The sequence below is a fragment of the Bombus flavifrons genome, chromosome 3, assembly GCF_040668555.2.
Source record: "Bombus flavifrons isolate JBK064 chromosome 3, iyBomFlav1_principal, whole genome shotgun sequence".
Lineage (NCBI taxonomy): Eukaryota > Metazoa > Arthropoda > Insecta > Hymenoptera > Apidae > Bombus > Bombus flavifrons.
In genome coordinates, this window is record NC_138444.1 from 2241931 (window position 1) to 2268639 (window position 26709).

The window sequence follows — 26709 nt, forward strand, 5'->3', positions numbered from 1 at the left end:
ACATTTTGGTAACTTTCTAGTAACTTTTGGAATACGGATAAGCAAGCGCCTGCACCTGCGCCAGTGCATGATTTGATCTGTATTTTTTTTATCACGGTGTATAGACTATTATCTGTATTTTCACAGTTTCTTTTTTCACAGTTTATACGAGCAACTTTATCAAATATGAAATTAAATACATAATATTCATCATCACATGATCATAATCACAATTCAAGATGATATGGACCGGCATTCTGTATATTCCAGCTATAATCGCACTTTTCTATTGGAATAATTTATTATGGTGCTACTTTTTTGTTTTACTAACCATATCTTGCTTCTTTTTGGGATGTTTGATTGTCATATTCATCAATATTGCTCTTTCTCTGAAACATCACACTACTGCAACAACTTCAAAAACAATTGCAGAAATGGATGCCTTTCATAATCTGTTGATGGTTTGTTTTATATTATTAATATCAAATTTTTCATAACGATAATTATTGAACATACATGATATTTCATTTTTACTATTAAAAAATGTTAAATTTCAATTTTTAATGATAGAGAAAAAACATTCATAATCTATGTATTGTGAAAATAAAACTTCTTTGTCAAATTAATTTTGATATCAATATCAAAAGATCAAAAAATTATTGATAAAGATAATAAACAATAGAAAAAATTGTATATTATCTATGTTTGTTTCTCATCAAAATGTTATTTCATTTTCATTATCATTTTGTAATTTTATAGTTTGTAGATTTTGTGTAGCTTTAATTTTTTTATGTATATGTTTTACTTCAGTCAGAGGCTTATGACAACTAGTCTATATTTTGTGTAATAGATTTTATTAGAGTTCATATTCCATATTTTATGATATTATTCTATCAAAATAGTTTTCTTATTTTGTAAAAATTTGTATTTTTTATCTATGTATATTGTATTATAAAAGTACTTTTTATTATACTAAGACTTATATTTATACAAATATATATATAGATATATTTAAAAATATCTGATTATTTTTACTTCAATGTTCATCAATTTTTTAATTGAATTTTAAAATATTATTTAAACATTAACTTAAATATATATATATACATTGTAAATATACTAATTATTTAAAAAATTATTGATTATTTCAGAAGGGGTACGTAGCTAAAACTGAAAATATTAAGAAACATGTCAGATATCCATTGGTTTTTACTCGTATGGTGGATGGAGCTTTGCAGAATTTATTGGACTTAATTTTTCAAGACTTTGTTGGTCTTTGGCTAAATGAATTGGCTTTCAATTCTGAACAAATAATTGACAATATGAAGCAAGACACATGGGGTGCAATTCAAACTCTTCATGATCGTTTATCAAAAGTGGATCATACAAAACTAGTTGTTTGTAGTATAGTAAATAAAATTACATTCCATTTTGAAAAAATTAGACTTGCTCAAACAGCTTCGTGAGTTTAACTATATTTTTTAAATTATTATATATTATTTATTATATCAATTTTTTAAATCTTATATATATATAATATGGAAATTCTGCTTTGTTAAATAATTCTTTTTAAAAAGATTTTGTATTTTATATAGAACACAAGGTGAAGATCCAGTATTTATTTTATCTACACACTTAATGTCACCTACAGCTGAACTAGACTATTTGAAGAAGGTCAGTGAATTGTATATCTTATTTTTGTTGCCACCTTGTTATTCTCTTGCTCCAATGAAATATTTATTGAGGGAAATTCTTACATGCAAAAGTAAGTGTATGGAACTATTATTTAATTATGAATATATACATAATATATATTTGATCTACATTTTATAACATTTTATCTTCTTTATTCCTTCAGTACTAAAACCAGCAATAGACTTAATAACAAATCCAGACTATATCAATCAGAAAATTTTATCATATATTGATCAACAACAACTTGCAGAAGCAATGCACAGGAAAACTTATGAATATGCTGAATCATTTGAGGACTTCATTCGTATGATTAAAAGCTCTAAAGATCTAGAGGTTTTAAAGCATATCAGATATAATATTGTTACTGAAATTATGCAAGCTACAACAATACAAAATATTAAAAGAGCGCAAGGTTTAGATCCAGATACTAATGCATTTGGAAAGTCTGATGCCATTCAAGCTCGAAAATTGACGAGGTATATCAGTCAACTAACATATGCTAAAAATACATGTGAATGTCACATGCAATCATTAGGATGGAATGGATATCCTGTTCAGGTTATAAAATCATTTTTGTTTAATAAACAATAGTAACAATTATATTTAAGGACAATATTTTATAGGCTAGTGATGTTACTGATGCAGCAGTGGTTACAGAAGAAAGAATTTTGCCATTGCAATATATTTTAGACAATGTGATAGGTAGACGATACCTTTCTCAATTTCTCGAACAAGTTGCCAGTCAGGATTTGATTGGGTATTGGGCAGCTGTACAAGAATTACGCAATGCAGATAAATCTAATTGGCATCAATTGGGAGCTGAAATCTTTTACACTTATATAACATCTCCAACTGCTGAAATAAAAGTTGACAGAGCTATTCGTAAGAAAATGGAAAGCTTTTTGTTAGGTGATATAGGGCCAAATGTATTTTACGAAGTTCAAGATAATGTTGTTAAAATTTTGGAAGAAAAGTATTATCCTTCTTTTATGGTTAGTGATCAATATAAAAATATGCAAGAAGCATTGCTTAATGAAAGAGTAGATGGTTAGTGTAAAAATTTCATTATAAAAATATAATTATATTAAAAACCAAATCAGTCATCATTAATGTAAAAGTAATTTTTAGACTTAGTGGAGGATCGACATATGGGAAATGGAACATTATCAGAAAATATATCTTTATTCGTTGGAGAACATTCAAACTATGCTCGCAGTAAATTGGACCAATTACAAGAAAAATTAAATAATAAAATGCAAGCTTTACAAGCATTAAAATCTTCGTTAAAACCAGAAAGTAAGGTTCTAAACTTTTTGGCCAAAGAAGTTGAATGGTTACAAAGTGAGAAAAAGCAATTAGAAGCCCATTTAACTCATACAGAAATGTGGGCAGAACATTTGGGTCATTGGAGAGCAGAAGTGCAAAGTGCAGAAGTAAAAACAAAATTCAAGCTCTTATAATTTAGATAGAAAATGTTTTTCGTTATTCAGCTTTAACTAAAAATATAATTGTTAAACAGGTACCAGATAATGGAGAATCTCCACAGTTTGTTTTAGTTGTCCATATGACAGAAGGTGAAGACAACACTGAAAGTATATATAGTGGTTGGGTTGTACTAAGAAAATTACAAGATTTTCAAGATCTTCACAGAAAACTTCGCCAATTGTGTTCTAATGTGAAAAATTTAGATTTACCTTCGCAACCTTTAAAATTTTTTGGAAAGTCTGATAAAAATACTTTGGACAAAGCTAAAATGCAAATACAAAAATATTTAAATGTAAATTTCTTAAATGTTATTAATGTAGTAAAGCATTGTTTAGATAATCGTCTTAACTGTTAACGTTCTTAGTTTGTTTTAGAAGATGAAAAATTGAATCAGAGCGAGGCTTTATATACATTCCTTAGTCCAAGTTCAGAACATTTGAAATATGCTCCTCCTTCTCCCAAAAAATCTCGATTCTCTTTATCGACATTATTTAAAACGTAGGTAGCTATATTATTTATACGCCTAGAACCAAAGGGATGCAAGTGACATTTTTCTGATATAAAGGAAATCGAGTTTGAAATTCAAATGTGTTACAAAAATTCCACATGGAGCCTCTATAAAAATTACGTTATATTTAATTCTTAACATCAGGATCATATACACAAATTTTCAACAAATTTCATCTTTTAGCTTATGAGTTATTGAATATATGGGAAATAATATTATTTATTTAGTAGTCTAGATACTTTTATACAACGTTGAATTACTTAAATTGTTCACAACATTACATTTAACGATTTACCTAACTATTTCTTTTTTCAAGTAAAAAATTTGAAAAATGTCACTTGCATTCCTTTAGTTCGAAATTCATTTGGTAATAACTGTATATTTGTTATAAAAGTTTAATTTCTTTAAATTACAACTTGTTTTAGATCTAACAACAACAGTGAATTGCGTGATAAAGAAGAGGAAGAAGATTATTCACTGCTATTAGATGATACAGATAGTGGTCGATCAGCCACGGATGGAATTTTTAATGTTAATAAAGATGCAATAGCAGAACCACTTTATACACTTTTAGGTGAAATTTTCGATCTACGAGGAGTATTTCGATGGCTTCGACGGTCGTTAATTACCTTCGTTCAAATTACCTATGGCCGAACTATAAACAGGTTTGTTTTTAGTTTTAAACGTAAAGGGCACGCATTGAACAAAAGGGTAATGCATTACAGAGCTAATTAAACTTATAGATGAAAGAGTTTTCTTCACTTCAAATATTTCATCAGGCTACAACACAACCAAATTTTATTTATTTTGCTTTAATGATGCTTGTTATATCTCAATCAAATTCAAATCTTATATTTAAATCTATCCTTGATTAAAATGGTTGCTGTGATACATTATTAGGTCAGAAAGCAGTGTTGTTATTAGAATTTTCCTTTGATCGACATTTTAATTGTTGAAATAAAATATCAGTATCCCTTGCATTCAGTGTGCACCAAGTAAAAGTAAAAAATATTTCTTTTATAATGAAGGCATAAAGTATAATATAATAAATATATATATAAATATCAGGCAAATCAGAGATACTATTGCATGGGTGTTCTCAGAGCCAATGCTTCATTACTATATACAATTGTTTACGAAATCATGGTGGCCAAATGGTCATTTAGTTTTTGAAGCAACTTTTCGTACGGATGAAGAAAAACTAAAAACAAGAGGCGAAGCACGAAGACAGTTCTTAAATAACATTCCTGATGTCTTAACAAATTTAGTAGGAGCACAAAGTGCACAACGTGGTGCAATAAAAATATTTGATTCTTTACAGAATGTGAATTTAAATAAACAATTATTCTATGTAAGTTATTCTCAAGTAAAAAAGACGAACTATATCATGTTAATTATATTCTATTCACTTTTTCTACTTACAGGATATCTTTGAAGTTCTGATGTACGAAGTATTTCCGGAATTTAAACGAAAACAATAAACTTTGCTTAAAATTATAATTTTTTTATATTATTCAACTAATTATTGTATTTTACATCGTTATACAAAGAAGAATTATGTAAATTAAGTATATGTTTTATTTAAGTCGAATAAGTATTTTATTTGTATGAAGTGATATGGTATATGTAAGCGTCAATAAAGTATTAAAAATCTTTTTAGTAAGAAAAAACACTTTGAACTTTTGAACTTTATCTTGAAATTAAATAATACCTCAAAAAAGATTTATATTACATAGAAATAATATAAATTATTTTTTAATAATTATAATCTGTAAAACATTGCATCTGTATAAGATGATGCTCATTATTTGCAATGGTCTTCAATATGATCTATCAAAATCTCAACTTCTTGTTTGTTAAAATAATTAATTCTGATAATATAAAATTTACAAAATATTAATAAACTGCACAAATTGATACTGAAATATATAAATATCTATATAGGGTTTTGAATAGTGGCTATTGCAAAACAGATTGATTATATTTTACAAATTAATATAATATACATATTTATTCATATATCTTTATTTCAGCATATTTTAAATATCTTTATAGAATGTATACACAATGTAAACAATTTTTTATATATAATTTTCTTCCATGCATTAAAAAATTCCGAGCATAATTTCATGAAACACGATCCATGTATACCTTAAACGTAAATTGATTCTTTTATAATAAAGTCATTTCATAAGTCATGTCATTTCAATATTTGCCATTTGAGATTCTTTTAAACACATTGATATATTTTACGGAAATATATAGTAATTTGACTAGCTCCATAAAAAATATATACTTCAATAATATGTACAATTCGAAATCTCAAATATGATCAATTTTTCTCAAATTCAAATAATAATAAAAATACAAGAAAGGAAAGAAAGTAAAGAACAAATATTGCAGGAAAGTTAAATTTTGCAGTTAAATTTTTTAAATTACAATTAAGTACCTAATATTTAAAGTATTAACTTAAAGAAAATTGATAAAAAAAACAGCAAGAAACTATATTTATTATATTATTTTTATACAATAGTAGTAATAACTTGTTTCTGATTAACTTTTCCCTTAAAAAAAATTAAAATTTGCTATCTTTTATTAGCTGAATTATCACTAGAAATAATTTTCGCATAAAAGGAATAGTTAATTTCAATAATTCACTTAGATTAACATAATTTTATGATCAATAATTCAATAAACAATCTTGAGACAACAAATCTTGAGATACAAAAATTAGGAAATTAAACAGTAATTTTCTGCAATTTTTTAGATTTGCATACTTTAATGTAAATCTTAATTGGATAATATCTTAAATATAAAATTGTACAGTTAATAAAAAGATAACTATAACTAAAATAAATAATACAGCTTCTTTTTAACGAAAGAAAAAATAATTTATAAAATAAGCAAATCAAATGTAAATTCATATACAACATAATATACCATAAATTGAAAAATCAAAAGAAAAAGAAAAATGAGCTATTGCTTTTTAATTCCCTAAGTACAAAAATGACATTACTTATGTGATGACTTAACATTCAAATGGAGAATGCAGTGATTTGTGTAATTATTAAAAATATAATCTAAAGATATAGATTACTTAAATATAGCTGGAAAAGGGACTAGTTTTTATATTAACTGATATCATTGTTCTATATGAGAATATTAATCATTCTCTTTCCATGAACTATAAATTGTTTATAAAGCATGTAATTATTTATCTTTATTACTACCATAAATTTTTAACCAAAACTTACATTAATTAATTGATAAATATATGCATATTTTGGTTATCAATCTTCACAGACAAATTAAAATACATGGATAAAAAAATATATAATATAAATATTTGTTCACAGAAGAAACAAAGATATATTCTTAAATATTAACATTATAAATACAAAGTCTGATAAAAAAAAAGTGGCTCTATGAACATAAATGAATATATCTTAAAATCCTATTATAAATAACATTTGCATAACAATATATATAATAAAAATGAAAAAATTTATATTAAAATGTACACAGCATTCTAAACTTTGCGATATAATATGAATATATGTAATATTATAATGATATTTGATTTTTCATTTGGGAAAGACATTGTACATAATGATACAATGCAAAATATTTTCAGATTTATCTGTCATTAATATACCAAGAACATTAAAACTTATTAAAAGCATAAAAATTAAAATATTAATTGTCGTAAAATTTGTCATTAATATGAACAAAGTTTTTTAAAATTTATTTGTAATTTATTTGTATCATCAATGTATATCATTATATCAAAAATATAAAAACTAAAGCATTCATTAAGTACATGTTTCCCAATTTAATGAGGTCAAAGAGATTCAAAAATAAATTCCATAAACATTTTGTTACATATTAATAAACAGATATCCCAATTGAAAATTATATAAACAAGATAATTAAATGAAAATGTTTGTTTCAAAGAAATCGACATAAAATTAAAATAACTTCTATAACTAATATTTATGATATACAAGTATTTTTTATCAAACCTTGTATGTTATATGGAAAGTAAAAATTGTTATAACGTAATGGTATAAAAGTAACAATATACCATAGCGTAACATTGATATTGAAGGAAAAAGAACAAATTATTGGCATGTTATAAATATATATAAATATACAGTATCTAGTATTTAAACATGTAATATAAATACTGTTATGTCTTTAATGGCATCGACTAGAATTACTTTAAAAATATTATTAAAAATGACGAGAATTTTTATTACTCATGAAAATTGATGAAAATAATGTAATTCTGAATCTGTAAGAACTTTATCGACTATTATAACAATTTATAAAATTCTTTTTTACAGAAATCGCGTGTAAATTAATAAATAATACCTTCATGTACATATAATGAATATGTCTTAATTTTACATGAAATTAAAGGATGTATTTCCCTTTAAATTGTATAGGACTTTTAAATGACACATGATATTGTTGACTAGTTGGATCCCCTTTTCTATTGCAAGAAGTATACACGTTACCAAAATGTATACCAATCTCCATTTACTTGGCAGTGAACTCGGGCCAATAATTTACATAATAACGATGTGTTAAACCTTCAAATAGCCTATCCAGCCACATTGGTAAACCATCCAAAAGATTGTCCTGGCATAAAACATTATTTCCACCCTATAATATAAAAGTTTGTAAATAGAAAGAACAGTTCAATTTCTAGAATATAAATAATACGAGAATTTTTTGAAAGAAAAATTGATTTTAATATCATATATTTTTAAATATTACTGTATTATACTAATTATCGCAACTCAACAATAGGAGATGTGAGATATAAAAAGCATACCTCTTCTTCAGAAGCATCAGATTCATTGGAACTATTAAAACCTATAAATGCGCCAGCTTCTGCATCATCTGTTCTTCGAGTTAACTGCTTTGTCATTCGTTCTATTCTCTATACATGAAAATATCATACATGTATATAAAAATTATCATCTTTGGGTTGGCAACTAAGTGATTTTGTCATTACCATCTAATGACAAAATCCGCAATCACTTAGTTGTCAACCCAAATAGTTATATATACATATATAAAACATATATTACCTTAGAACCTTTGCCTTTAGTACATTCTGGATGTTTGGCATGGTACATACAAAAATATTTACGATGCCCATTTAGAGACAATACAGTGCCAACACAATTCTTGGCATTTATGTTTAGTTCTTTTTGTTCTGGCAAGGTGAGAGATAACAGTTTTTTATACCACTCTAACCCTCTTTCGAGAGACAAATGTCCAAACATAAGAGTTTTATTTTTTCTGTAATAATACCAATTACTTTTTATTTTTCTATTACAATTATAATATATTTTTATTAATATGTTGAATTTACCTATAAGGCCACACAGCTTTATGAAAAGCTGGTAATAATTTTAATCTACTTTGAACGTCGACTAATAATATAATGGTTCTACAACCTGGTTTTAATAGTCGAACTAAACCATTGTATTTCTCTGCCCGCAACTCGTGTAATCGCAATTGTGGCTGTGACGGCGTTGGTTTATTATTATCCTTACATTGAGCACGTTCAGCTTGAATACTTGCTTCCTCTAATTTTCTGTATGATTTTAAAAACCAACATAATCAAATGGATTTTATTTTCAATATTATTTTAAAGAATTTTAAAGAATTTATATAAATTAAATATAAAATGAGAATGTTGAAATATAAAAAATCGAAATTTTGAATCTTCTAAACTAAGCAAAACATCATTTTAACGTAATGTTACTTACGCTAGATATGACATCCCATACCCCGCAGCACCAATTAACATTAAAGTAGCAATTACTGATACTAAAGGCAATATTTGCTCCTTAGTAAGACTATCAGAAATATAATCTACAGCTAATAACGCTTTTCCAATAAGTTTGTCTACAGTACCCTGTACAAAATTACATTTAAAATTAATTTTAAATTGTGATGTAAGATAGGATGTTAATCTTGGTCTCTTTTGAGCAAAAGCTAGAATGCATACCTGTGCATGTTCATCTGCTAGTTCTCCTACAACTGCGGCATATGGCAAAGCTTCTGATGCACGTAATAATCTTTGTATGGTTTGTTCTAAGTTGCGACGTGTTTCATTCCACTGAGTTTCATCTTGAGCAGCTTCAATCCAACCAGTAGGTAACCATTCATATTTCAAATGATTCGCGTCCCTTCTCCAAATAATGACAATATGTAATAAAGGCTCTAAAGGACTACCTTCTCCTGTTGATAATGCTGATACAAATTCTGGTTGTGTATCCTTAAATACGTACGTATATCGTACCCTTTCAGTACTGTAAATTAAACATTGTAAAATAAAATAATCGTGTATATCGAAATTATTTTAGAAAAAATTGTGTGTATAACTTTATAATTTATTGTTTATTAGTTAATACATTTGAAAGTTTAATCCAAAACTTTCTTCTCTAGTAATTTTGTATAAATTGAGTAATCTAAATATCTATAATTCCAAATTTATTGAAGTAGTTAAATCACATAACGCACTGTGTGCATATTAAATGAGTAAATATTGGTGAGTTATAAGTCATAATAAACCATAATAAAAAAGTATTAATCAAATCATTTATGATAGAAAATAGTAAAATCATTACATAATAAATGCGATTTAACCTGTAATAAGAATGAAATATTTAAAAATTCACATATATTTGAATCATTGTTACCTGTAAGATGATTCTAAAGCTGCTTGTCTAAATTTATGCCTAGCTAAATCATGTAGAGGACTATTTTGTTGTGATATTAAAACTGCACATAACCGTTTTTGAGGTCTTAACCATTCAGGTGGACAAACAGAGTCTAGCATTGCTTGATTTGAAAGTCTTGGTAGAGCAAGGAATTTATTATTTGAAATAACATTGTGCATTGTGTCACTTGATATATCTTTCATACTGACAGATGCCATAGGTTTCTCGGAATTTTCATTAAATAACAATAAAGTATCCAAGTCCACAGAAATTTTATATTTCATTACAATAAGTTCAGTATCTAGTTTTCCTGTCTACAAAGAAAATTGTAATTAAAATAATTGAAAAATTACATAATTCAATAAGTAAAGTAAAAATAAAGTGTACCTGAACAAAACCAAATGCAACACGGTCTCTATAATAAAATGCAATGAATAGATATCGTAATCTCACAGATTCTTTCTTATCAAATATTAAAGCTCGAATTCGATTATCTATCCATCCTGAGAGAAAATTATCTACATTATTTTTATTTATATTAGGTATTAATTTATATGGAAATTTGTTTCGTAAGAAGTCTGTAAAAGAGATAAACAATTTAATTCTATCACACTACAAAGTAGAAATATGAAGTACATTATATAATACATACCAACAATCTTTTGGATACTAAAAAGAGATTCTTTATATACACTTGTACGACCATCTATTGTAACAACAAGACATGGTAGCGAATGAATTCCTAGTTTCCTTGCTAAAGCAGACTCTTTTTCAGCATGTGCAGTTGCTAAACCAAGACCCAGTGGTTCTAACTCATCAATCAAACGTCGCCATATTGGTTCTACTTGTAAACATGCAAAACACCAGTCCGAATAAAATAATATCAGATAAGGTGTACGTAAAGTTTTTGGTACTATTACATTTTCAAATGATCTGCAAAAATCATTCATATTTAAAATATTTATAATATAATAATACAAACAAACATAGTATTGATTTGCTCAGAAAGTTCATAGTGTTTTTAAAATTGGAATCTAGTTATAGAACATATAAAATAGCAAAATATATAATATTGGATTGAAATAGATATTTCTAGCTGAACATTAAATGCAGCAATTACTAAGAATACTTCTAATAAATGGCAAAATGTCATTATGAAAATATATAGATTGCTTAATAAAATTTTAATTCTATTACCATGAAATCTTTTTAAATTTTGTTATTGCTTCCCAAACAATACAATACAACCATGTATATATGTATTAGACACTTTTTAACAGAATGATACAAACCGATATGTGATGCTCATCTTATAGAAAAGTGAAATGTCTCGATTTTGATAATGAAATTTGAAATTTCTGGCAAATAGTTCTTCCAATGGATCAAAGACATTGTTAAAGTGACTATTGTCTCTTCGCTGCCTAGAAATACTTTCTTCTGTAATTCCATGATTATCAAATTTCCTTCTTCTTTCTGGATCTGTTAAAATCTAGAAACAAGAAAATTTCTAGTGAAAGGAGATGATAAATTATATTATATTTTTTATTGGTATTAATTTTACCTCATAAGCTTTGGTAATTTCCACAAATTTGTTTTCTGCACCTGGGTGATTGGTTTTATCTGGATGCCTAAGGAAATAAATTTTATTTGGAAAAATAAATTCAATTCATTGTATTCACACTGTAATCCAAGGTACAGAAATAAGAAATCATTTAAAATTATTTATCTCTGCTTTTTGATCAGATATCACTCATTTGCTACAATAATGACATAAATCAAAACTTATAGTTTTTGAGTCATTAATATATAAGAAACAGTTGTGTTGTTTTAAGGATGAATGTGAATTTATTAAACTGGATGAGAATATTATAATATTTTTAGACAAATTGATCTGCTTATTACAACAATCTGTTATTTTAATACAATGTTCTTACAAAATTATAACGATTCAAGACATTCAAACTTGTTTTCTCTGAATTTTTTATTTTTGAGTTATTTTATATTGTAGCAGCAAATGAACGATATACTTAAATAATTGGCATACTTTAGTACAATGTCAATGAAGCCTATAATTCTAAATATAAAATAGCTTATTTTTGTTAATAGCAAACACCTTCAGTATATTCAAATGGTTTCTAAAATATAAAAAGATAAGAGTGAATATTAATCTTCATAAAATAATAATGAAATAATAGAGAATCTTATACGTACCATTCTTTGACAAGATTTTTGTACGCTTTTCTAATTTCTTGTAAAGTCGCACGTTTGTGAACACCTAATATTTTATACGGATTTCCCAATGACTCACTTGCGCTGACCGTCGACAATAGGTGGGTTGTTACGATAAAAATCACAATAAAAAATGAGAACCTCATTAATAATTCTATATCAATCGCTTTCCTATTACTATTATTTGATCGTTTGGCTACTGACTCAGAGGTTCTTAAAAAATTAATCGATAACATTATTTGTGACGCAGTTTTAACATGAATGTATATCTAGTTGATTTACAGCACTTAACATCGAGTCTGCATCGATTAAAACTATCCTTTCTTCGTCTTGCAATATTTAACGAACATGTTCAAATCACGAATTTTTTTCTTATCTTTGCACCGGAAACTCTATCATTGCAATTTTATAGTGATGTTTCTCGACAACCATGTTGTCAAATGGAATATACACAGTGGACACTAAATCTTAGGTTTAGAATGCTCTAGTAGGATAGGACAGAATCGATTACGAGATGGCGTTAAAATACATTTTCAATTTTCACTTTTTCTATGTTTATCTTCTCTTATATCTTAAAAAGTAAAACAAAAGTTCAAGAAGTATTTTTATTATATTATTTAGATGATAGACATATTACTTAGATAGAAACTAGTTCCTCATATAAATTAGAGAACGAAGAAATTTATTTTACTAAATTATGTCCACATTCTAGTATCTTGTAATTTACTCTTATTTTAAATAAAATTACATTTCTATGTGTTATTTGTTTTCATTGAAAGGAATTAATAGTAAATTAGAAAAAAATAATTATATATTTTTGGTTACGTAAATTATTAATTAATCTTATTATGCTATTTTATTGCATATAAAATTATGTTTATAATGGACACTTTATTTAGTGATATTTTGTTACTAAAAAATATAACAAATTATCAAACTGTCTAGTGATTTATTTTTAAATCTAATAACTAAAGCTCCGTTGGCGCCACTTTCTCTCTCTTTTAAAAATTTACAAAAATAGATCGGGCAGTTTCCAATTAAATTACCCAGTTTATAGAACAAATCGATTACTTGTCGTCAAAGAAAACACATTTCAAATCTAGCGAATGTGTGCAATATGAGGAAATATTTTCTGTCATGACTTATATCAAAATATAACAGCATATACATATCCCTTATATTCCTACATACTCTGTTGTTTGAACGAGATGTGAACTACTTAATTATATTGGTTTCGTCGCCTTCTATCATATCACACGTTCATATGTATTATTGAGAAAAATATAAAAGAAATACTGAATCCCTATAATATTAATTTTTACGAATAAATCGATGTCTCAACATTACTATTTTTCGATGGTCATAGACTGTGACGTGTGACATAACATCTAATATTATAGATCTACTTTAATATAGAAAAATGGCTACTTGGGCTGAAGATGAAATCGGACGAAAATGGGATCGGTGTTTTACTGACGCTATATTTAAGTTTGGTAATTATAATTCAATAATCGACTCTTACTGGACATTAAAATAATAAAAGATCGAATTTATTTATTATAATAATAACGACATCTTCATAGGAGGAGGAATTCTACTTGGAGGAGTATTCTCCCTATTTTTTTTCAAACGTAAGTCTTAAATCACTTAATACCTTTTTTTAACAAAAGAATCCTCACATATTTTCTAATATTAATAAAAATTTACATTTAATATTATAATGGATTTAATTTGTTTTTGTTCAAATGAATACGTAACTTTTAAAACTTCAAATCTTGACTGAAAAATACAAGTAATATAATATTATACGTTCAATTTCATATAATTTTACATTTTTACACAAGTATTTTTGTCGCTTTCAAATTTTGGGTAATGAAAGTTGTTTCGTTACATACATGATATAGGTTAGGTTCTACGATATTTCCAATCTGAAATCTTAATAAGATATTATTATTATTAGATATTTGTTAACTTATTAATTAGACAGTTTAATATTATGTTGTTCAGAAAATTCGTAATGAAAATTAAGAAAGATTTAATTAGAAGTGGACTTTTTACCATCTACAACATTACAAATTTTTATTGAAAAATTATTTGCCATTTTTTGTAGTAAATTTCAAATTTACCAAGCTTTCAGTTTAAGAAATCCAAATAGCTTTTACAGGCTCCTGAAGTATTTAATTTTTTATCTATATCTTTCGAATAAGTTTTGTAAAAATGACAAACTAATAATGAAACAATATTGTACTTCTGTAAATGAGGTACATAAAGATGAATATTTCAGCTACTATTTAAGATTTCTTGGATATACAAAATTTAACATTTTTTACTGAAAAAAAGTATGAATTATTAATGAATATTCATTGTCTCTCCCTTATTCTCTTTAGTGCCCAACTAAGAGCAGTATTTGTTTGGAAATTTCATTTGATAGAATAAAAGAAAACTACAAACTTTTTGAACAACTCAATAATCGAAAAATCTCATGGTTTAATCATATATATCATTATTATGTATTTGTTATTAATATTTTAACAAATATATGAATATGTATGTATTATAAAATAATATAAATATTCATTTTCTTTTAGGAAGAAAGTGGCCTATTATAACTGGTGGAGGCTTTGGATTAGGTATGGCATATGCTAATTGTCAAGAAGATTTGAATTCCACAATAAGGCGACAAAAATCCAGGGAATGTAGTAAACCAGATAAAGAAAAACCAGCTGAAGAGAAGAAAAGTTCTTAGCAAGCTTCCTATGAAAAAAATTGTTATGCTGTTACCAGACAACATACAATATACCAATAAACTAGTTGAACTTGTATTATAGCATCATACAAAATAAACTCTTTCATAACTTTAAATTAACATAATTTAAAAATGTGAAATATACATATTTATTATTTACTTTACTATCATTAGCATTTAAAAGTAAATATTCAAATGATTATAAATAAAATATTTATTTTGTATATTCGGTATTGTTAATGTTTTTAATATATTAATTATTTTTATAAAGAAAAATTGAAACATTTTAGAACTATAAAAATAGTTACAAAACAATAATTTATGATATCAATGATATTTTGCTACACAAAGTTAAATATATAAAATTCATATTTATATCATTCATAAAAATCGTTTTTGTTTCCAAACATTATTTTATAAAGACTATGCTTTTTATGCAGTGCAGTACTTGCTAAATATTGAAAATATATATTATAAAATATTTATTCACACATATCGGCATATTTGAGATAACAGTAAAAGTTAATTTTGCAATGCTTATTTCAAAATATTTCTGTAACTATATAATACATTGATATCGTTTATAGTATTGTATTAATATTTATATATAATTATGTAATTTGAGCAAATATGCAAATTTTATTTATGAAATCGTTAAATTGTTGAGTTCAGGTAGAATAAGAGATAAAACTTTTTTTTATCATAATTAAATATTCCCATACCTACATGCACAAATAAAAGTTACTAGGTTAGTAACTTATTTGTAAAGCGTGTGGCTTCACGATCTGGTTTCGCTCATTCAATCGTTATTTTTAGAAATGCCATAGTCATTAACTTGTACTTTTTAGTCCTACTAAATAAAATGAACGAAACGAATGTATTTGCAAGAAATTAACGAAGAAAATAGGTTTACACATTGTTTTATTTTTAGAAATTTTCATTCGGTACATTTCGATGCACAAAACGAATTTCTTAAAGAATAGACTTTGCTCAAATCTAAATAGATCTAAGATCTAAGTAACATGGGTATCTGTTAATACGTACTGAAAGCATCTTGTCATCAATTTTTAAATAACCACGTGTGCTATAGGAAAGTCTGTGTGACTTTTTTTAATACAAGAAAGAAGAATTACTTTGGTTCGAGTGAAATTGGAATAAAATGTTAACTGCTGCTGCGAATTCGTTATCGAATAACGGTGGCTCTTACAGCAATGATAGACCGTCGAGCACAGCAGATCCAGAACTTGCAACTGATCCCGCTTCAGGTGGATTTTTTCACTCGGATTATAAAAAGTAAATATTTCAATGTGAAAATATGCTTTATTTGTAAAAATATGTTTACATATATTTGAACTTTTATTCAAATGTAACAAAGAAATTTGACATACTTTCCAATTAGAAACATTACATATTGTTTTTAAATGTAATGTTGTGTTGCATTATTTTTATTTTTTTACTTGGAGTATTTTAATTTTATGTCGTAATTTTGAAGCTATAGAGAAATAGCATTTATATTTCACTGTCTATATTTTTAATTAAATATTTAAAATATTGTAAGTGATGATAATTGTATTTGTTTAGATTTATTATTTTAGTTATTATTATTATATTATATTATTTATTATGTTAATTATTATTTATAAATATATTTATTTAATATATTGCTTTTTATTTTAACAGTGACGCTAGTACATTTTTATACTTAATCTTTATAGTGTATATTTGAAAATTAAATAATAATAAATGTGTTATGTTATTTATTGTACAATATATTATTAAGTATGTTAATAAAAAATATGTAATTATGTATCTTAAAGGAATATTTTTATAGACATGAAGATTTGAAACAAATGTTGGATAGTAATAAGGATGGACTTAAATTAGAGGCTATGAAGCGCATAATTGGGGTAATAAATCAATTATATTTATCTAATCATTTATCTAGATTTTTCTTGAAATCTTTCGCTAAGAAGTCTATAAAATATACTTAAATAAAAATACATAATAATACATTTAAATACATAATAATACAATTAACCTGTTCAAGATTGATAATATATGGTACATGTTAAAAAATTATTAAAAATGTACATACAATATGAAATAATAGAAAGAAGTGCATATCTAAAAATTGAGATTAATGTTAATGTAGCCTTTGAATAGGTTAATATTCACTAAAATATTTCATTTCTTAATTTAATTTATTATCCTTATTTTAACAAATAATTACCACAAATTATTTTTTCAGATGATAGCAAAGGGACGAGATGCATCAGAATTATTTCCAGCTGTAGTAAAAAATGTTGTATCAAAAAATATTGAAGTGAAAAAATTAGTTTATGTTTATTTGGTCCGTTATGCTGAAGATCAACAAGATCTTGCACTTTTATCTATTTCAACATTTCAACGAGCATTAAAAGATCCTAATCAATTAATAAGAGCCAGTGCTTTAAGAGTACTTTCAAGTATAAGAGTTTCTATGATAGTGCCTATAGTAATGCTTGCTATCAAGGATTCAGCCAGTGATATGTCACCATATGTACGAAAAACTGCAGCACATGCTATTCCTAAACTTTATTCACTAGATTCTGAGCAAAAAGAGGAATTAATAGGTGTTTTAGAAAAGTTACTATCAGATAAAACAACTCTTGTTGTGGGTTCTGCAGCAATGGCATTTGAAGAGGTTTGTCCTGAAAGAATAGACTTGATACATAAAAATTATAGAAAGCTCTGTAACTTATTAGTAGATGTCGATGAATGGGGTCAAGTTGTTATAGTCAACATGCTTACAAGATATGCAAGAACACAATTCATTAACCCTAATGTAGATGTACGTATAATTTTCCAAAATCATGGACAATTTATACATACAAGATTTATATCATATGAAATTAATTTTTGTAGAGCATAGAAGATGATGAAAATCGCCCGTTTTATGATTCTGATTCTGATTCGTCTAATACAAAGAAACCAAAATTAACAATAGATCCAGATCATCGATTATTATTGCGAAATACAAAACCTCTTTTGCAAAGTAGAAATGCTTCTGTAGTAATGGCAGTATCTCAATTGTATCACCACACTGCTCCACGAAGCGAAGTAATGATTGCTGCCAAAGCATTAATTAGATTATTAAGAGGACACAGAGAAGTTCAGAGCATAGTTCTCCACTGCATTGCTAACATATCAATTGCCAGGAAGGTAATATAATTATTGTAAAATGATTTTTAGACATATAGCAAATATTAATTTAATACAGAAATTTTTTATAGTAGAAGTTTGATACAATCTATAATCTTCATTGTTTTTGCACAGGGAATGTTTGAACCCTTCCTTAAGTCATTTTTTGTGAGAACTTCAGATCCTACTCATATAAAACTTCTGAAATTAGATATTTTGACCAATTTAGCAACTGAAACTAGTATCGGAGTTATACTAAGAGAATTCCAAACTTACATCTCTAGTAGTGATAAAGAATTTGTTGGGGCTAGTATACAAGCAATTGGGAGATGTGCAAGTAATATAAAAGAAGTGACTGATACGTGTTTGAATGGATTAGTTTCATTATTGAGTAATCGAGATGGTAAGTACTTATAAGCAATTAAATAATTAATCTATCTCTGTCACGTTAGTTTCGAACGTTTCTTTAACCCTGTATAAAATATAAAATTAAATTACAATATATAATACTTATAATATAGCTACGTATTACAAAAAGTAAAATATAATTTGTTATCCAGAGGCTGTCGTAGCAGAAAGCGTTGTTGTTATAAAGAAGCTGTTACAAACTCAACCAAACGAACATAAAAATATAATTGCTCATATGGCAAAATTAATGGATTTCATAACTATACCACAAGCCAGAGCATCTATCTTGTGGCTCTTGGGAGAATATTCAGATAGAGTACCTAAGATAGCACCAGATGTGCTTAGAAAAATGGCTAAAAATTTTGTAAATGAACAAGATATTGTAAAGCTCCAAATATTAAATTTGGCTGTAAAGCTGTGTCTAAATAATCCTATTCAAACCAAGCCATTTTGTCAATACGTTTTCCAACTTGCGAAATACGATCAAAACTACGATATTAGAGATCGTGCACGTTTCTTGAGACGTTTTATTTTTGACGAAGATGGTCATAAGAAAAATCTTCCGCAGCTTGCAAAAAGAATATTTCTAGCTCCAAAACCTGCACCAACTCTAACATCTAGGTTCAAAAATTCTGAATATCAGTTAGGAACATTGTCACATTATTTAGATATGCCATGTGCTGGTTATCGTCCTTTGCCACCTTTCCCTGATGTAGCTCCTGATCCATCCGTAAGAGATGTTGCAAGTGGCACTACTAGAGATGCAAGAGATGAATATTATAGAAAAGAGAAGAAAGACAAAAAGGGAAAAGAAAAAGAAAAACCCTTTTATAGTGATGAAGAAAGTGTTCAAGCAGATGGTATGTTTTAAATTACTGCAGTTGTAAACAAGATTTTACTCAAGTACTAATTTAAATAGTCCTATTTTAAATTTTATATGAGTATTTTAATTTTTAGAATTAAATAATGAAAATGACTCTTCAGATACTTCAACTGATTCTTCAGATGAGGGGAGTGACTCATCTGAGTATATATCAGAATCTGGTAAATCTGAGAATGATAGTGAGAAAAAGAAATCTACCAGGGTATCTGATGAGTCAAACAGCGAGTCTGAAAGTGAAGAATCAGATTCTGAAGAATCATCTGAGAATTCTCAGGAAAGTGAAGATGAAAAGTACAAGGCTTCAAATCAAGAAGCAACAGAAAAACCAAAAAGCAACATTGATCTCCTTTTAGATTTAGATGATGGTAAATATGATCGTATTTAACTATACTACTGGTGGTTTAACAGAGAGAGAACTTAAAAATTATAACAAATATAATTTATCAGTTTATTCAAAACTTTATTTGTTAATTTCAGTGATTCCAATGACACCAGTTATGCCATTAAGCACAGGTAGTCTTCTTACCCCTATCAATTTGAATATTACAAATGATGTCAGAGAAATTTCAGCCTCATTTATTTCCATAAAGAAATCTGAATTATTAAATAGTATTACGGGACATGGTTTGAAAATTGAATATAGATTTACTAGATCGCAGCACTTAGTAAGTGCTTATTTAGTTACTATTGAATTAACATTTTCCAATGAAAGTAGTGAACCTGTTAAAGAAATACAAATAGGAGTAAAGGTAAATTTATATAATCTATAACAATTAAATCACCAGTTTTTAATATTTATTAACTGATATATAATATTTATATATAAGTACTATAAAGCAATTTGTTTCATTAATAGAATTTACCAAAAGGAATGGTTATACATGATTTTATGCGAATACCACTATTAGAAGTAAATTCAAATTTGTCCACAACATTGGGAATCAATTTTAATGATTCCACACAACCAGCACATTTTAATATTGACTTTGCAATTGGAGATGACATGTATTCCTGCCCAGTTACTATTAAAGCTCCAATTGGAGAAATAATAAGAGCCGTGTTCTTGCCAGAAAATATGTTTACATGTGAAAAAACTAAATTGAAGGGTATGAATGAACATGTTGCGAAAGTGCAATATTTTGGGAATAAGAAAACTATATCCCAAAAAGTTTTTGAGACTGCAAATGTTGCAATGATATCTAGCAGTGATGAAGAGATAAGGTAAAAGAATATTGAATTAATAATTCGGATTATTAATTATTCAGGCAATTTTTTAAAATATTATTGAATAAAATATTACAAATTTTATTATAAATTTGCTAATTATGTTATAAATTTACAAATTTATGATATAAATATTTAAAATATTACAAAATTACTTTATGTAATATGTTGAAAATGAAATTTTGTTTAAAAAGATTTCTATTTTGCAGATTTGCCGCCCATACATTAGCATCAAAGTCCTTAGTATTAGTAACAATAAAAGTTATAGGTAATGAATGTTTGGAAATCTGTGTTAACTGTGAAAAGATGGTAATAGGTTCTATCTTGTTAACTGAATTAAAAAGTAATTTAAAGATGAACTAATTATTTTTTATTTATAGTCATAAAGTAAATATATACCGAATTTATTTACAATACTTGTATAAAATAAATATAAGACTTATGATAATTAAGTGTATATATATGTTTAATTCCACATGGATATATAATAATTAAATATAAAAATTTAAATATAATATATTTGTTATGAAATCATTAGATTTTTATAAGAAACTGAGATTATTGTTTGCTACTACTTGTTTGGTAAAATATATATACACATATATATGTATATATCAATTTTATAAATCATGCTGAATTACTTGTTAAGTTAATTACCTCATAATGTCATACTTATACCCTTCCAAAAAAATATAAAGTGTTCTAAAGTTGAACAATCAAACTTTGTATTTATTAGGTTATAAAGATGATTCATAGCGAAAGTTGAGAGAGATTTAACTAAAATTAGACTTTTTGCTATCTATAATTTCATGAGTGTTTTCTTAAAAAATAATTCGTTTTTTTAATGAGTTTCTTTAAATAGTTTTTGTGAGCTTGTACAATATAATACTGTTCTTTCCACGTAAAATAAAAAAATGTAAAATTTATAAATAATAATCTTTTTCATTCTATTTTAACAAATTAATGAAAACTTCCAATGTTTTCAAACAATAAACAGATAGAATAAAATAATGAAAGAAACGACACTTATTTTTTTTGTATATTATTACATATCAAAATTCACTATTATTTTGATGAATATTTTTCTATAACTTTTTATAAAATATTTACTACTTATGATTGGTACTGAATGGTACTTGGCATGAATGGTACTGGTATAGAGCTTATGGCTTATATCGTACTAACTTACATAAGCCCTATGAACTTACGAGTTCTAGTGGCCGACCAACACGAAATTTGAGGGGCTGAACTTCAAATATAAAATTTTAGCTTCGGACATTTATTAGTTTACAAGAATAATAATAAAAATCTTCTGGAACTATTCATCCAATTCTTTTTATACAGATGTTACTAAACAATCGTTTTCGCATCGTCACTGACTATTGAGTACCCGATGATATAAGTGTCTATAGGGTGTCCAGCATTGATATAATGGGTATATTTCGGTTTCACTTTAATTTTAAAATTTTTAAAGATATTTTATATAATAAAAAAAGTAATTTTTTAATTATTATTAACTAACACGTGTTTTTGTACACTTTCCAAGAACATAATTTTCATGAAAAAATTATAATATGTACTACATAGTAGGATAATAAAAAATATAAGATTATTAGCATACAGAATTCTGTTTTCTTATTGTATATTTATATTATAAAAACTTAAAATGAAAACGTTTGTACAAATAAAAATATTGTGTTTTATTTTATTGATTTTATACGAATCATATAATTTGTAGATACTTCTAACATGTATGGATAAAAAAATTGAAATGTTTTTAAATTTGCTAAGAATTTTTTAAATTCCGGTGAAGAGCTAACAATGCCTCTTTGTATGACTTGTTTTGGTGAAGTATTATTATTTCTTTTATACTTATTTGAAGTTTTTAAATTACTTCCTATATGTTCTGAATCTTGATGTACGAAATATTTCATCAATAAATGATTTTTTAGGTACTGATTATTGAAGTATTGATAAAGTTCATAATTGTTGAAAAACAACAATGTATAACTACTAAAAATAATTTCACTTTGAATAATATTTATATTTGTATCCAATATATTTTTATTTTTGTTTTTTACCACAGTCCATTTATCTTCTTCATCATCACAACTCAATTCTGCTTTTAAATATTTTGTACTTATCATAAAATTTGGCATCAATTTAGATTCTAATATAGCAGAGACACTTTTATTTGAATCGCTTTTATTAAAAATATTTTTGTTACGACTTCTTATGAAAGTTGTGAAATAAAAGATAGCTGAGTAAAAGTTCATCCTATGAAACATCCTATGAAAATCCATCCAAATTGAAAACATAATTATCATTTATCATTCATCTTCTACGATATGAACTTTTTACTTACACATTATTCCATATTTTTATCGCCTTTTTAAGGGAATCGCTATATGAACATGCGAAAAGTATTACGAAAGATATAGATACAAAAACATAAACATATTGGAGTACAGTTTTTAACATTATTATCACGTTACAGTATATATAATTTGCTCTTGTAATATGTAACATTTCTTCTATAGCCTCCGTTTTTGTCGAAATATTATACACAACTTCAAGATCTAAATTTTATAAGTAAAATAACGTAACTGCACGAAAGCTATTATATTGAATAAATTTATTATACAGAACGTAATATTTACCTTGTTGTTTTGAAATGACTGAATGATATACATTGCTTGTACATAGAGCTATCCATAATCCAAATCCCCAAAGGAATAAACTATTCCACGATATATAATGCGATCTTTTTTGCTTAAACAACTCTAAGTAACGACGATACATTGTACAAATAATGGCATTTAAAAATATCTACCTTTTCTGTTAGTAATTGTCCACTACCATTATTTTGCATTTTGTATGTTACTTTTTAATTCCTTGTTTCTCGAAAGAATATCATAATATTTGTTCAAAAATAAATTTTGTACACGTTCATCAATGATATATAAATCGAAAAATTATACAAAATAAAAAATAAGACAATCTATATGCAAGACGAATGCCCAATAGTTTCATGTGTATCATTTATTACATTACCTATTTAAATGTCAGTAATTTAAAATTTACAAAAAGATATAAATTAATATTATGATAAACATTTCTAAAGTGTTAATTAGAATTTGGAATGTACAATATTTCAACGCGACTTGATGCCTTGAATAGACAGCTCTTAATTATTTCTAAATTGCAAAAGATGGATGGAGAATGTAGTGTGTATTCCACAACAGCATGTAAAAAAGTAAATATAACATAACACATAAATTGATTCAAGAAAATAGTAATGTAGAAAAAATTATATTTTATACAGTGTAATATATACAATAACATTGCTAAATATTGTCACTGTGCCCACAAAATTTTATCTTCAAAAGACCAATGCAGTAGGTTCGACTGCACTGAAGAATGCATATCACATGATAGTATTAAAAAGAGAATACCATGTAATGTTATAACATGCAAAACACGCAAAAAATTACGTTTTTATAAGAAGGTTCCCTCAACTGAAGGTATATCAGTATCACTAATCCATGCAAAAGGTAGTATGTATTAACATGTCGTTAATATAAAATTGTTTATTAGTTCATACAGATTTGAAGGATGAAGTTAATATAATGAATGATGCAATTGGTAAAGAGTTGAAAGAACCAGAGAAACAAAGTAAATCTGATCAAGTAGACTTAACTTCACAATTTTATAAAATGTATACTCAAGACAAAATAATTGATACATACGAAGAGAAAAGCGAGCAAACCATTCCAACAAAAGATAATTTTCGCACTGAATTAAATATAAATAGTTTGGGCTCAAATTATGTGCAGAATGAAGCAACAAAGCAGGAAACATTTCAAATAGAAATAGATGAAAGCATTTCAAATGAATTAGGGAAAATTGATTCCATTATAGAAGATATTTGTGCAAAAGACAAGAAAATTTTCGAAAGAATTCAAAAGGTTTTATTAAAAATAATAACTTTTTGTCTCTTTAAATTCATATAATACGTAATTTGTAGGATCTTTTAACTGAAAAAAAACGCACTAAAGAACTTGAAAAAAGATTGAAATCTTTAACTTGCAGTCTAAATTGTTTGAAAGAAGGTAGTGAACAAAGGGCAGCTTGTTTAAAAGATGTATTAGTAACAGCTGAAGAACAAAGGAATGTTGCAATGGACTTAGTGAAACAATCAAAAAATCAAGCAGATTTAGTCAAAACAGATAGGGATGAATTATTAAATGAGATTTCAAAATTACAAGTATGTACTTGACAAAAGAATAATTTTTATTAATAGTAAAATAATTATCTTTTCAGCAACAGATAATCGAAGTTGCACATAAAAATACAGATCTGTTGCAAGAACGTGACAATTTAAAGAGCAAATTACAATCTTTATCAGAGGATGAATCTAAAAGGTAATTTCAAATAATTTTTAACATGAATACGGGTATTAGTTCTTGTTTCTTTAAAATGTAATTTAAGAATCACTTTAGATATTAAATGCATGCTTCAATCATACAAGGTGTGAGGAGGTTAAAAAAGAAGTGAATAGAATGAAACATGCTGTAAAAGAAAAAGAAAATGCTTTAAATAGAGAGAGAGCAGAATTTATGGATATGATTTTAGAACTTACAAACGTAATTAATATACAAAAGAGACGAATATGTGAAGTAACAGGTATATGTAATAGTCAACTACATAGCATACATGAAAGAAATGAAGAATTATCTCAAAAGGTAAATTCAATAACAAGCATCGAATTATGATTTTATATTAATTTAAGTTATATTGGCAGAATATCGAGATATCGGAGATGAAAAATATGTTACAGTCAAGTAATTCTACTTTTAAAGAAATGGAAGAGAAAATAGATCATTTGCAATATTGTTTATGTGAAGAAACAACGACTTGTAACCAGCTGAAACAAGAATTAGAAACTTTCAAGGAAAATCATTTATCTGAATTGAGAATAAAAGACAAAATTATAGAGGAACAAAATAAAACAATTTCAAAACAAAAGAAGGTTTTATATCCATTAAAGTAAATTTATTAAAATAATTTTAAATTTAAATTAAAATGTTGTATTAACAAATACCTATCTTTATTAGTTATTACATGACAGTGAAGTGATGGTCCAGCAAGTTGCTTCCGAATTTAATGAGCTTAAAGATGAGTTAAACAAAGAAAGAGGGAAAAATGAATCTTTGCAAATAACATTGAATGAGAATGATACCAAATTAAGCAAGATATATTTATCGCAATGTGAAAAATGTAGAACACTTATAGTTGAAATAGATTATTTAAAAAAAGAGAAACAAAAGGCAATAGCACTTGCGAAATTTGCTTATCAAAAGTTGCATCAATCTGTGAAAGAGTATAAAAAGAGACTCATTTGTGAGAAACAGCAACACAGGTACATGGCATTGATTATTGAGGAAAGAGAACATGAGATAGGATGTTTGAGGAATCAAATTTGTCAGAATAACATGAGAATTATTTAAAAAAGAAATAGTTATGTAGTATGCAGACAATTAAATTTAGTTGTAATTGTTTATGTGATTATGAAGTTTTTTAATATACTCAATAGAATTATATATGAATAAATATTCACTAGTATTTA

The 26709-nt window shown here is 26.2% G+C and overlaps 5 protein-coding genes across 8 annotated transcripts; 4 read left to right on the forward strand and 1 right to left on the reverse strand.

Annotated features, from left to right (window-relative positions):
* The first annotated feature begins 22 nt into the window (after positions 1 to 22).
* On the forward strand, positions 23 to 5242 carry LOC138190264 (sorting nexin-25). The gene is made up of 11 exons (XM_069132949.1): positions 23 to 440; positions 1131 to 1441; positions 1575 to 1744; positions 1838 to 2232; positions 2298 to 2721; positions 2803 to 3107; positions 3194 to 3451; positions 3524 to 3657; positions 4093 to 4332; positions 4736 to 5018; positions 5092 to 5242. The coding sequence occupies exons 1-11, from the start codon at positions 219 to 221 to the stop codon at positions 5146 to 5148; spliced, it is 2799 nt and encodes a 932-aa protein (XP_068989050.1). The 5' UTR covers positions 23 to 218; the 3' UTR covers positions 5149 to 5242.
* Positions 5243 to 7897: 2655 nt separating this feature from the next.
* l(3)80Fg (dnaJ homolog subfamily C member 16 l(3)80Fg) lies at positions 7898 to 13113 on the reverse strand. The gene is made up of 12 exons (XM_069132950.1): positions 12622 to 13113; positions 11972 to 12038; positions 11703 to 11899; positions 11063 to 11343; positions 10798 to 10988; positions 10390 to 10724; positions 9696 to 9999; positions 9454 to 9602; positions 9054 to 9278; positions 8767 to 8980; positions 8508 to 8615; positions 7898 to 8335 (listed from the first exon to the last, which is right to left on the reverse strand). The coding sequence occupies exons 1-12, from the start codon at positions 12873 to 12875 to the stop codon at positions 8210 to 8212; spliced, it is 2451 nt and encodes an 816-aa protein (XP_068989051.1). The 5' UTR covers positions 12876 to 13113; the 3' UTR covers positions 7898 to 8209.
* A 640-nt stretch (positions 13114 to 13753) lies between these two features.
* Positions 13754 to 15609, forward strand: LOC138178117 (MICOS complex subunit Mic10). The gene is made up of 3 exons (XM_069109608.1): positions 13754 to 14132; positions 14223 to 14270; positions 15228 to 15609. The coding sequence occupies exons 1-3, from the start codon at positions 14060 to 14062 to the stop codon at positions 15383 to 15385; spliced, it is 279 nt and encodes a 92-aa protein (XP_068965709.1). The 5' UTR covers positions 13754 to 14059; the 3' UTR covers positions 15386 to 15609.
* Positions 15610 to 16140: 531 nt separating this feature from the next.
* rb (adaptor related protein complex 3 subunit ruby) lies at positions 16141 to 22644 on the forward strand. Of its 2 annotated transcripts, none has more exons than XM_069110207.1 (10): positions 16141 to 16678; positions 17217 to 17292; positions 17634 to 18215; positions 18290 to 18586; positions 18701 to 18968; positions 19126 to 19833; positions 19931 to 20221; positions 20334 to 20605; positions 20713 to 21077; positions 21290 to 22643. In XM_069110207.1, the coding sequence occupies exons 1-10, from the start codon at positions 16545 to 16547 to the stop codon at positions 21441 to 21443; spliced, it is 3147 nt and encodes a 1048-aa protein (XP_068966308.1). In that variant the 5' UTR covers positions 16141 to 16544; the 3' UTR covers positions 21444 to 22643. The 2 variants fall into 2 exon arrangements, with proteins under 2 accessions (XP_068966308.1, XP_068966309.1); XM_069110208.1 differs by having other exon boundaries at positions 16541 to 16678; positions 17203 to 17292; positions 21290 to 22644.
* Positions 22645 to 23959: 1315 nt separating this feature from the next.
* On the forward strand, positions 23960 to 26597 carry LOC138178403 (putative leucine-rich repeat-containing protein DDB_G0290503). 3 transcript variants are annotated; one of them, XM_069110215.1, is made up of 8 exons: positions 23960 to 24336; positions 24406 to 24604; positions 24678 to 25048; positions 25108 to 25347; positions 25404 to 25504; positions 25612 to 25825; positions 25885 to 26112; positions 26198 to 26597. In XM_069110215.1, exons 1-8 carry the CDS (start codon positions 24223 to 24225, stop codon positions 26588 to 26590), a joined length of 1860 nt encoding a protein of 619 aa, XP_068966316.1. In that variant the 5' UTR covers positions 23960 to 24222; the 3' UTR covers positions 26591 to 26597. The 3 variants fall into 3 exon arrangements, with proteins under 3 accessions (XP_068966316.1, XP_068966318.1, XP_068966317.1); XM_069110217.1 differs by having other exon boundaries at positions 25885 to 26129; positions 26198 to 26360; XM_069110216.1 differs by lacking the exon at positions 25108 to 25347.
* Positions 26598 to 26709: the final 112 nt, after the last annotated feature.